The sequence below is a fragment of the Peromyscus eremicus genome, chromosome 5 (genome assembly GCF_949786415.1).
Source record: "Peromyscus eremicus chromosome 5, PerEre_H2_v1, whole genome shotgun sequence".
Classification (NCBI taxonomy): Eukaryota; Metazoa; Chordata; class Mammalia; order Rodentia; family Cricetidae; genus Peromyscus; species Peromyscus eremicus.
In genome coordinates this window covers 31,994,959-32,007,031 of record NC_081420.1, presented here as the reverse complement: position 1 = coordinate 32,007,031, position 12,073 = coordinate 31,994,959, and the positions used below count along the sequence as shown (strand labels likewise).

General features: G+C 39.3%; 1 protein-coding gene across 3 annotated transcripts in view; it reads right to left on the bottom strand.

Moving 5' to 3' along the window:
• Positions 1-12,073, bottom strand: part of Exoc2 (exocyst complex component 2) — a 137,722-nt gene that overhangs the window by 113,049 nt on the left and 12,600 nt on the right. For all 3 annotated transcript variants that reach the window (XR_009379308.1, XM_059263224.1, XM_059263225.1), the window contains exons 4-5: positions 10,280-10,393; positions 9,312-9,436 (exon numbers count right to left, since the gene is read on the bottom strand). Coding sequence is in view for 2 of the 3 variants with exons in the window: in XM_059263224.1 (XP_059119207.1) it covers positions 9,312-9,436; positions 10,280-10,393 (239 nt within the window). In the remaining variant the exon portion in view is untranslated. The remainder of the gene's footprint in view (positions 1-9,311; positions 9,437-10,279; positions 10,394-12,073) is intronic.

Sequence of the window (12,073 nt, the reverse complement as noted above, 5' to 3'; positions counted from 1 at the left end):
CAGAGACTTATATTGCTTACAAACTGTATGGCCGTGGCAGGCTTCTTGTTATCTAGTTCTTCTATCTTAAATTAACCCATTTCTATAAATCTATACCTTGCCACATGGCTCATGGCTTACATGTTGGTACTCATGGCAGCGGCTGGCAGCATCTCCTGACTCAGCCTTCCTGTTCCCAGAATTCTCTTCTATGCTTGTCCACTTTTACTTCCTGCCTGGCTACTGGCCAATCAGCATTTTATTTATACAGAGCGATATCCACAGCACCATAGACCCAGAGATATTAGGTACAGAGGAAGAGACTTGGGAGGACACATGGATCTCCCTGGGAGGAAGCATAGTACAGATTTTATAGATGGACTAGGGGGGACAGGTATGAGAAGATCATATGGGGAGGAGAGATAGGGTTGAGGGAGGGAATATAGGAAGAGACAGCTGGAATTAAGGGACATTTGAGGGACGGTATGGAAACCTAGTACAGTGGAAACTTCCCAAAATGTATGAAGGCAATTCTAGTGAGGTCTTCTAATAATGAGAGAGACGGAGTCCCAACTGGACATCTCTTGTTACAAAACAAGGCTTCCAGTGTCAAGACTGGGTTGAACTCAATTGAGTTGCTGACTGCCAAGACAATGGATTGCTCTCCACAAATTGAAAAGTGGATCCAATTGCTGAGGCCAACAACTACACAACTCACTGAACATGGAGAAGTCAAGCTGACATCTACAAAGAGCCTTCATCCCTACGTATTAATATCTTTGCTACAAGACGGTACTCTTGTTTTTTGTATACTGTGAAGATTTGTCACTCAGGTTGGTTTGATATAAAGCTGTATGCCAATAGGCAGGATTTGGGGAGCAGAGAGGATGCTGAGAAGAAGAAGGGCCGAGACATGGAGAGTCACCAGCCAGAGATGGAAGAAGCAGGAAAGCAGCATGGGCAGTACAAAGTAAAGGTAATAAAGCCACGAGGCAGAAAGTAAATTAATAGAAATGGGTAAGTTACATGAGTTAGAAACAAGCCAAAGCTATCGGCCAAGCTTTCTTAATTAGTAAAAAGTCTCTGTGTAGTGAGTGATTTGGGAGCCGGCAGGAGGGACAGAAAAATCTGCCTACATACTTTGCATGCTACCAAAGGAGAAAAGTGAACACCAATACAACTACAAACCGACTGATTTACAATTGTATTCTGCCTACAAGATATGCTAGCACAAAGGTGGCACAAATCTTGTGAGAATAACCATCTAATCTGACTTAAGGCTCACTCCAGGAGATGGACACTGGTTGGGTGATAGAGAACCTGAAATTAGATAGCCCAGGGAACTATAGTAAAACCAAATACTACTGTTCTACTAAAAGAATGTAGCAATAAAATGACTCTGAATGATATTTTGCTATACTCATAGATCGGTGCCTTATTCAGTCATTATCAGAAATGCTTCCTGCTGCAACAGATGGGAACAGATGCAGAGACCTGCAGCCAGACATTATGCAGAGGGAATCCTTGAAATGCATAGCTCTAAATAGGATGTCTACATCAAATCCCCCTTCACCCTCTACCTCCAAGCTCAGACAACCCCAAGAGGAGGTAGAAAGAGTATAAGAGCCAGAAGGGATGGAGGACACCAGGAGAACAAGGCCCTCTGAATCAGCTGAGCAAAGCTCCTATGAACTCACAGAGACTGAAGCAGCATGCCCAGGGCTGAAACATGCCTGCACTAGGTCCACTATGTATCTATTATAGCTTTCAGCTTAGTGTTTTTTGTGGGACTCCTGAGTGTGTGAATGAGTGGGTCTCTGATTCTTCTGTCTGCTCTCGGGGCTCATTTAATTCTGTTGGGTTGCCTTGTCCAGCCTCAATGTGATGATTTTTGTTTTATCTCATTATATTTTGTTATATTTGGTTGTTATCTCTTAGAAGCCTGTTCTTTTCTAAGGAGAGAAAGGAGGGGAGTGGGTCCAGATAGGAGGGGGATAGGAAGGAGTAGAGGAAGGAAAAACTGTAATCAGGATATATTTATGAGAAAAAAATCTATTTTTAATAAAAGGAAAAAAGTAAAATAATATATACAGATAAACTAAACAGACCATGACAAGGCCTATAACCCAGATTTTAAGTAATTTGAAAATTATAATGCAATACTAAAGAAAAAAATTTTTTTTCTAGGAAATTCTGTATTTGCCAAACTAAAAAAAAAATAAGATATAGACAACAGAAACTCTGTGTGTGTGTGTGTGTGTGTGTGTGTGTGTGTGTGTGTGTGTGTGAGAGAGAGAGAGAGAGAGAGAGAGAGAGAGAGAGAGAGAGAGAGAGACTGATGAAGCCTAACCATCCCCATCACCAGCCCTGCCACACACTAAGCCCTCTGGTGTAACAAGAACAACATGATCTCAGACCAAGACACTAAAATTGAGATTAGGAAACGCAGTGACAGTAAATGACAGCATGGGGCGGAAGTCAGTGGATTCCCAGAGTGGAACACCATACAAGGTAAACGGCCTTGCTTCTTCAATGACATGAAAATTAAAAGGGTAGGGAATAAGAGGAACTACTCCAGTTCAAGAGATGAGCTGAAAATGAAGACGAATTCTTGCTAATTTTATTAGTTGTTGGAGAAGTATTATAGTTACAAATGTAAATGGTCTTAAGAAAGGGACTTACACAAAGGCATAAAGGGAAAAAAAACATGCTACTTGAAATTGGTTTTAAAATATATTATAAAATATAAACTAGCCAATCTCAAAAACACTGATAAATCAAGTATAGAAAAATACTTGTAACTGAAATTCTGGTATATTGGGGTTGGTTACACTAACAACAAACACAATGAAAAATCAGAGAAACAATCTCATTTATAATAGCCACAAAAAATAAAAATAACAACAACAAAAAAACCAGAATCTTGGTATAAATCCACTGAAATTGAAAGACATATAATAAACCCTTTAAGACACTGAAGAAGATACCAGAAGATGGAAAGACCTATGAAAATGGCCATCCTGTCAAAAGGAATCTACAGAGTCAATGCAATTCCTATCAATCCTCTAACACAATTCTTCACAGAAATTGAAAAAGATCTTAAGTTTTATATAGAAACAAACACAAATTCAGAGTAGTCAAAACAATCCTGAAAAATAAAAAGAACTGTATCACCATCTCTCATTTTAAGCTCTGCTGCAGAGCAGGAGTATTAAAAATTGCATAGAACTGACTGAAAACAGAAACACCGATCAATGGAATTGAGCTGAGGACCTGGATATGTTTATGTATCTATACTTGATTTTTTACAAAGAAGCCAAAAACTACACACTGGAGAAAATACAGCATCTTCAATAAATAGTGCTGGTTAAAATGGATAGCTATGTGTAGAAAAAATGTAAATAAATCCTTATCTCTCCTCTGAATAAAACTCAATTTCAATGATCAAAGATTTCATCATAAGACATGGAAAGAGATAACTAGCACAGGATCTTTGAAAATGCAATATGGAAACTTAATTCTTGTAGAACCTTCATAAAACATATACATCTATACATGTACATATCTACACACATGCATGCATGCACACATGTACAGGTAACACAGTGGAGTGTTACTCTACAGTTGGGGGGGGCAGGCGGCACAATGCCAGAAGCCATAGACTATCAAATAAAAACTTGAGTGCAGGGTGTGGTCCACTTCTGTTCAAGTTGTTGGTCAATGGGGTCCCACAGAACCCCTCCAAAATATTTTTTTCTCATTACCATTCCTACTGTCATTGTTCTTGGTTCCCTCCTGAACCTGATGAAAGACATGGAAAAATCATGCTGGTACTAACCTAGAAACATCGTCTCTACTATCTAGCTTTCTTTCATAGTGCTGGAAGGTGCTATACATGCTTGTTGAAGAAACCTCATCGACATTCTTACCTGGATGTGAATTCTGTGAGCCACAATAACTGGCAAAATATGCCCACTGGTGCAACAGTGGCATGAATGCCATGGGAGTAATCAACCACTTTCTGCCAGAACTTGTATCTGACTGATAAGTGGGGCAAAACACCACGGCTGGCAACGTCACAGGCCGTAGAGAAGAACCAAGTACTAGTATTCTGCAAAATGGCCATTGTAATAACCTGCCCCCTAAGTTCTTATGTTTATATGCATAGATTAGTGCACTTCTCAATATAGAGACCTACAACTGGTCGATGAGCAAGGGAACTGAACTGCTCAGGTCTAAATTAGACATCTGCATCAGAGCTCCTTCTCCAAGGCTAAAGAATCTTTGCAAAGAAGGCACAAAAAGATTGTAAGAGCCAGCAGGAATAGACATCTGCAGTGAACCAGTATTTGTCAGATATGACAACTCTGTTGCACACATGAATTCACAGGGGCTGGGACTGCATGAGCAAAACCTATGCAATATCAAGCCAATACAGATATGGAAAAGTGGTCATGAAGCTCTACCCCTATCTGAGGAGCTATTGGAAATTGATAGATGTTGTGGAGGGAAGGCTGTATCAGTGACTTTTCTACTACTATGATAAAACACCATGACAAAGGCAAGTTATAAAAGAAAGGGTTTACTTGGGCTTATGGCTCTAGAGGGTTAGGAGTCCATGATGACAGAGTGAAGGTATGTTTGCAAGAGAAGGAAGCTGAGCGCTCACATCTTGAACTAAAAGCATAAAACAAAAAAGCATACTGGGAATAGTGTAAAGCTCTGAAACCTCAAAGCCTGTCTCCAGTGACACACTTTCTCCAACAAGGCCACACCTTCTGAGCATCCCCAAACAGCACCACCAACTAGGTCAAATGTCTGAGATGGTGGGAGACTTTTCATTCAAACCACTACAGCAGATAGTGCTGATCAGAGATACAGGCCCTGAGTGCTACTCATTCTCCATTAGATGCCCCTCACCTACCCATGAACATACAGGTAGAACCAAATAGACTAACTGATTTAAAGGAGTTAAAAAAGAGCACACGGAGTTTGGAGAAAACAAGTGATAAAGGGAATAGGGGAGAAACTGGAAGGGACAGAATGCAGGTGAATTAAATCAAAACATATTATATGCATTTATGAAATTCTCAAACAAAAGTAATACAGCACATGAATAGACTCAAGGAAAAAAATCACAAGTTCATCTAAATAAACATAGAATGGCTTCTGACAAAGTTCAATGTCACTTTACAATAAGGGGGTGGGGAGAGAAAAAGGAATAGAAGAAACATTCCCTAGAATAAAGATTATATCCAACAAAGCTGTGCCAACATTATGGTAAATAAGAAAAGGTGGAAAGCATTCCCTCTAAAGTCAGGGCTGGGGTAGGCTGTTTGGTTCTCTCCACTGTTATTCAGTACAGTGCTTGAAGTCTTAGCTGGGGGTGGAGGGAGCAAGAGAAATCAAGGGGAAAGAAATAGGAATGGAAGAAATTAAATTATCACTGTGTGCAATTGTTGTAGGAATGCTTTCTCCAGAACAGAAAGGGAGGCTCATGAAACTCAGAAGACAAAAAGCAAAACAAACAAACAAAAAACCGTCACGGCTGGAAAACTGGAAATGTGAAAGTGTCTCTCAAAAGACCCTGCTTGGCTTTAGGGACAGAGTTAATAAGTGCTGGGGGAGACTGGTCAGCTAAGCTCCTTCGAGAGGGTTTCTTCAACCTGTACAGCTACCTGCAAGCTGAGCAGAGAGCACCAAGGAGGCACTTTTGGGAGTTGTCACAAATGTTGGGATTAGCTTTTTGGTGATGCAGTTGGATTTTTGAGTCACCCCTGCTCCTCTAAGCAATCCTCATCCATACTTCTGTTAGTAAACTCAATAATAACTCATGGTTCACCAAGTTTGACTTGTTGCAATCATTACTTTGCAATGTCATTGGTTCCCTCTCTGGGATAAACAGACATGCACGTGTGTGTTGTAAGATCCTATATTTAAAAGATGTGACTCTACCAGAAATCTCTTAGATTTAGAAACACTTTCAGCAAAGTGGCAAGATATAAAAATCAATATCAAAAGTCAGTCACTTTAATATACATATACCAATAATGAACTGGACAAAATAGAAATCAGAAAAAGAGAATTCCAATCACAATGGCCCCATAACTGAACAAAATGAAACAAATCTAGGAATAATCCCAAGAAACTAGAAGGGCTCTTCAGTGAAAACTTCAAAACACTAGGAAGAAAAAATGAAGAGACAATTACAAAATGGAAGACTCTCCCATGCTCACACAGTGACAGGATCAGTACTGTGAAAATGGCTATGTTAATCAAAGCTATTTACACAGTCAATGCACTCTATCAAAATTCAATTATCATTCTCTACACAAATAAATAATTCTAGGTTTCACAGGGCAGCACAAAACACTCTTGAGTAGCCAAAGCAATCCTGAGCAAAAAGAAGAAATGGAGGTATCATATTACCGAAGTTGTAAAGCCATGATAAGAAAGACAGCATGCAGCTAGCACAAAAACAGACAAACTAATGGACTAGAATAGAGGACCCCAAAATAAATCCACACAGCTACAGCTACCTAATTTTTTACCAATGTGTCAAAGACATATACTGGAGACATATACAGCTTCTTCAACAAATGGTGCTGGGAAAATGATATCTACATGTTGGATATCCACAGAATGAAACTACATCCCTATCTCTCACCTACTTAAAAAAACGAAACACCCTGCACAAAAAGGATCAAGACCTTACTGTAAGCCCTCAAGTTGTGAAATTGATCAAAGACAAAGAGAAAAACCCTTTAAAATACAGAATTGGCAAGGAGTTTCTGAAAATGACTAAAATTGTTTGGAAAATAAAACCAGGATTTGACAAATGGGATTGCATGAAATTACAAATATTGGCACAGTAAAGAAAATAATCTACAGAATGTAGAAAATCTTCGCTGATTATTCATCTTACAGGGTATTGATATCTAGAATATGTAAAGAACTAAAAAAAAAAATAAGTATCAAATCCCATATAATTCTGATAAATGGAAAAAGAAAGGAGAGGGCACTTCTCAAAAGATGAAGTGTCAAGGCCCAACAGACACAGGAGAAAATGACTACCAACTTCAGTCCTTAGAGAAAGTCAAATGGAAGCTACACTGAGATTCCACCTCACTCATCAGAATGTGGCCATTAAGAAAGACAAACAACAAACAGTGCTGGCAAGGATGCAAGGGTTTAGCAGGAGAAAGAGCCCTTATACACTGCTGGGAATGTAAACCAGTGCAGTCATTATGAAGATTGCTCAAAAGATTAAAAATAGAGCTATCATACGATCCAGATATACCACTTCTGGGAATACATCCAAAGGAATCTAAGTCAACATACCAGAGAGATGACCTGCAAATTCGTGTTTACTGCAGTTTAACTCACAATAGCCAAGTTATCAAATTGGCATGGTGTCCAACAACAGATGCAAAGATAAGAAAATGTGATAGATTAGATAGATGATAAGATACGTAGAGAGATAGACACAGATAAACAACAGAATTTTCTTCAGTCACAGTTAAGGACAAAATTGTGTCTTTACAGGAAAACAGACATACTGGAGATCTTATTAAGTGAAATAAGCAGATCCTGATCTCTCTCTCTCTCTCTCTCTCTCTCTCTCTCTCTCTCTCTCTCTCTCACACACACACACACACACACACACACACACACACACACACACAACTCTGCACAATGAATATAAACAGGTAAAATATCTTAATGAAAAAACAAAAGGTTTCTAGTACATACAACTCTATATATGGTATGATCTCATTTTAACATATGCTTAACATTAGCAAAGAAAAATAGACCAAAAGAAAATACATCACAATGTTAATATGATTACCTCCACCAATAAGTAACTCTTGTTAGTTATTTCTGTTTGTCAACAATATGCTTTCTCTTTCTATAAAAAAAACAGAGAAGCCAAATTTATGGCATGTTGCTAACTTTTTTAAATTGACCATGATAAGTCATTAAATTACTAGCAGTTAGTCAGTATGATCTTTGCTAAATCTGAAGCTCCCAACATTCTTCTAGAGTAAATGTCTGGTAAACATTGTATAGATCTTACAACACAAAACTATTCACACAAGCTCAGGGCTCTCTTGTTGCCATAAGAACTACTACTGGTAATGCAGAGAGATAGCAATGGCACATCAGTAATTATAGGGCACCATGGATCATCCAAGAAGAGACTCTCCTTGTTCTACTCCCTCCCAGCATGTACATGTCACCCAAACAAAGTCCTACCTCCACCTACAAGGAAGGGGTGACATGAGATACACACTTAGTGAAGAGAGGGACAGAATTATTTGATTGTTAAAAAACAAGGAGTTCTTAATAGATGTTAAGTATTAGAAATCCGTCTTTCTGAAGAAGGTGCAGCCTTTTAATATACAGTGAAGAAAGATGGAGAGTTATGGACGGGTAAAATAGCGCAGTGGGCACAAGTGCTTGCCACCAAACCTCACAATCTGGGTTTCAACCCTAGGCACAATATGATGGAAGGAGAACTAACTTCCACAAGTTGTTCTCCAACTTCTGGACAAGTGCTATGGTGAACACACACACACACACACACACACACACACCACACCTAAATAAATGAACAGATGAATTATTAATAGCATATAAGTAATTAGTTATAGGGACCTTCATTTTCAAAAGCAATTACGGTAAATTTTATTCATGTTTATTTACATATACTAATAATATATAAAAATACATATTGTATTCTCACTATATACAAATGAACTCATTATATACAAAAAAAACTAAAGGCAGTTTTTAGAATCCTACTCAATGTCTTTCAGTGCAATATCTAAAGCTCTTGATAACATAATTTTCCTTTCTTGTAATGATGATGTCAGAGAGCAGGCAGTTGATTGTGTATGTTGGGGGCCTCTGGGGTAATAGCTAAAAACAATGCCACATTATCATCAGTCCTTCACAAATGAAACACATAATGGGGAACATTTTTAGAATTAGGCACATGAATAAGATGTCTGTAAAAGGATTTTAAGAATTCTAGAATTTTGCCCATTGGGATTCAATTTCTTATCAGCCCCAAAGACTGAGCATCAAGGAGAGGTATAGGAGTCTCCTGTTTCACATGTAAGATGGGTCAACAGACCCTTTGAGACAAATATTTACAGTATTTGTCTTCAAAGAGATTCCCGCTTAGTCTGCAACAAATATTTATGGAACGTTTTAAACCTCTACTTTTATAAATACAGACTGAATGTCACACCCCATAAACACGAGGGAGCACAGTGTCAGGTTTCCACAGTGGAAGTCCCAGCAGATGGTTCTCAGGGTTGCCTTACCTGAGAGAGCATCTTGAGCTTCAAAGAAGGTACTGAGGCCACCCTTCACATAGGCCAGACTGCCCTCACTCTTCTTATTGGCCTGCCTTTTGAGGTTGGTGACTGCCATCTTGAGCTGTTCAAAACTGAAATCAATTAAAAGAAATCAACTGTCTGAGATTCCTGACAAGATTTCATTAAGTGTAAAGCAATAGGAATGCTAAAGGTTCTGTGAAGCATATACATTAATAACCACATAAAAACAAAAATCTTTCAAATTCTTATCTAGACTTAAACCTTTTATTTATTGTGATGCCTGACAGATATAAAACAAGTCTTACAGCTTCAGATGATAATTCCAAGTAGTCAGGCCCCTAAGAAGTACAAATGTAGATATTATAATATATATGATTGGCAGACAGAGGTTCTGAGTCTCTATTACTGACAGGAGACCCAGCTGGCCCACTTAGCAGTTCAAAGGGGCAGTTGTTCAAAGGTAGATTTCTCCACTCACTCATGCAAGTATCCTGGAACACTGAGCACAATGCTCATCTCACCCTCAATACAGTCCTCTGTCCTTAATGACAAAATTACCTTAAGCCTGTGGTCAACTCACAATTTAAACAAGAAGCAAGAGGCAAAGCACATGAGATACATGTGTGAAGCAGCATGATGAAACCCGCTATTGTGTATGCTAGCTTAACATTTGTAATAAAGCAACAAATAAGACCATACCATTTTATTTCTACAAAACGTTAATGAGTTGCACAAATAATGAAACATCAAATGGTGGGGTGAGGAATAAAAATCTAAGAATGCCATTTTACAAACAAGGAAACAGATAAACTGACTGTCAGGAACTCACCAAAGTTAAAGAACTCACAAACCTACAGCTATGTTACCATCTGCAAAGCCAGACTTACGTCAGTGTTACTGCACAAGCCCGTTGTCTGAAGCCCCTCAGAGTTCAGGGTCTGAAGTCCACTAACCTGGTGGTGGAGTGATTCTCTATCAGATACCAGGCAGCTGAAAAATTCTCACTTGTAAAATCAGCACTCATGCCATGGAACAACAGTTCTAAGTCCTTCTGAGGAAGTTTACTTCTAGAGAGAAAAAGAGTTAAAATTCATTACAACTGATACTGATACTAGCATCACCAAGTACTACACAATAAACTAAAATGTTTATATACAATAAGCTATCAAGAACATATTTGAACGCAGTATGGAATATACTTTCTATATTACAGCTGATTTCCTACCGTGTAAACATTGTTGTGGCAAGCTGACATTTAAAATTAACCAGTGCAGGTGGAATCATTTCTTTAACCTGTCACTGTCCTATCTGAGGGGAACACTGGCCTGTCATTGTCCTATCTAAGGTGAAGAGACGTTCATTGCTCCCCAGGAAAAGTTCACACTGTATCTACCGTGACTGGACCCTGCCCCTAGTCATGCAATTTTGCAAGCTTTGCTGCTGGCCCACCTCCCTGTTCGCCTGATGAAGTCCAAGTTCGCAGCTCCACACTCAAGGGTTTCCCTGTACTGAACCTGCTTATCTCTTAAGATTCATTTCTGCGACTCTAGTTCTCACATTAGAAGTGTCAGAGCCTCAAAGTGATTATATTCTCTGGTACACATCACACTTGTGTGTATTTTTTTCTCTTATTTGCAGAACCCTTTATCAAAAATGCTTCCCCGGCCTGATAAACTGCCCAAGCCAAATTATAAGGTATAAACAGGACATCACTTTATAGATATTTACATTTTATTCAATGAGAACTACTCCTATGCTAAAAGAAAACACAGACAGTTCCAGCGTTTCTACATTTATGTCCGGAGTCTTAGTATCTGAGTATTACATATACAACACACACACACACACACACACACACACACACACACACACACACACACAAAGGAGCCTCACTGTGACCAATGCTTCATCTTCACTCCAAGGTAATACTTTTGCCTCCTTCTCCCAGCCATGATCAACACTTGTTAGGCTCACTGTTACAGGGTGGGTAGATGGTGACAGACTATCTTTCCTGTTAGCTACTATATCATATTGTAGGCTTTAACGGGCATTTAGAAACTGGTTTTGCAGGCCAGACATGGTGGCACATGCCTTTAATCCCAGCAATCAGAAGGCAGAGGCAGACAGATCTCTGAGCCTGGTCTACAGAGCAAGTTCCAGGACACACAGAGAAACCCTCACCTCAAAAAAACAAAACAAACAAACAAACAAAAAACAGATGGACAGAAAAAAAGAACTGGTTTTGTCCTGACTCGTTACTTAGGCCCACAAGATAACTGAAGGCAGAAGAGTCCTTACCCTAAATCTGCAGTCACCCAGGAAATCACCCCCAGACAAGTACTGTTGTCCATGACAGCAAAGCTGCATCCTGGAGCAAAAGCAATCACCTTCTAGGAAGCAGACTGCAGACTGACCCACTCACCAGACAAGAACTTCTTCCAACAACCTTGCAGAATCTAAACTGAAACAGTAACCATTCAGAGCACACCTTGGCCAGGGCTAATCATATACATCTATTGTCCCTTACCCCAATCCTGCCTCTTTTGAAACCTCGAGCTCATGCCAGTAACCTGAAAATGAGGTTGAGATCATTGGAACCCTTTATCTGTCCTTCCTAATGCAGTCATGTCAGAGGCAACAGCCACCGCAGCAACCTGAGAAGTTCCCTTACATTTTTAAGACCTTAACTCGGGTAAACTGGATCCTGGCCTTCAACACAGAAAAGAATTTCAGGATGAGCTACTGTG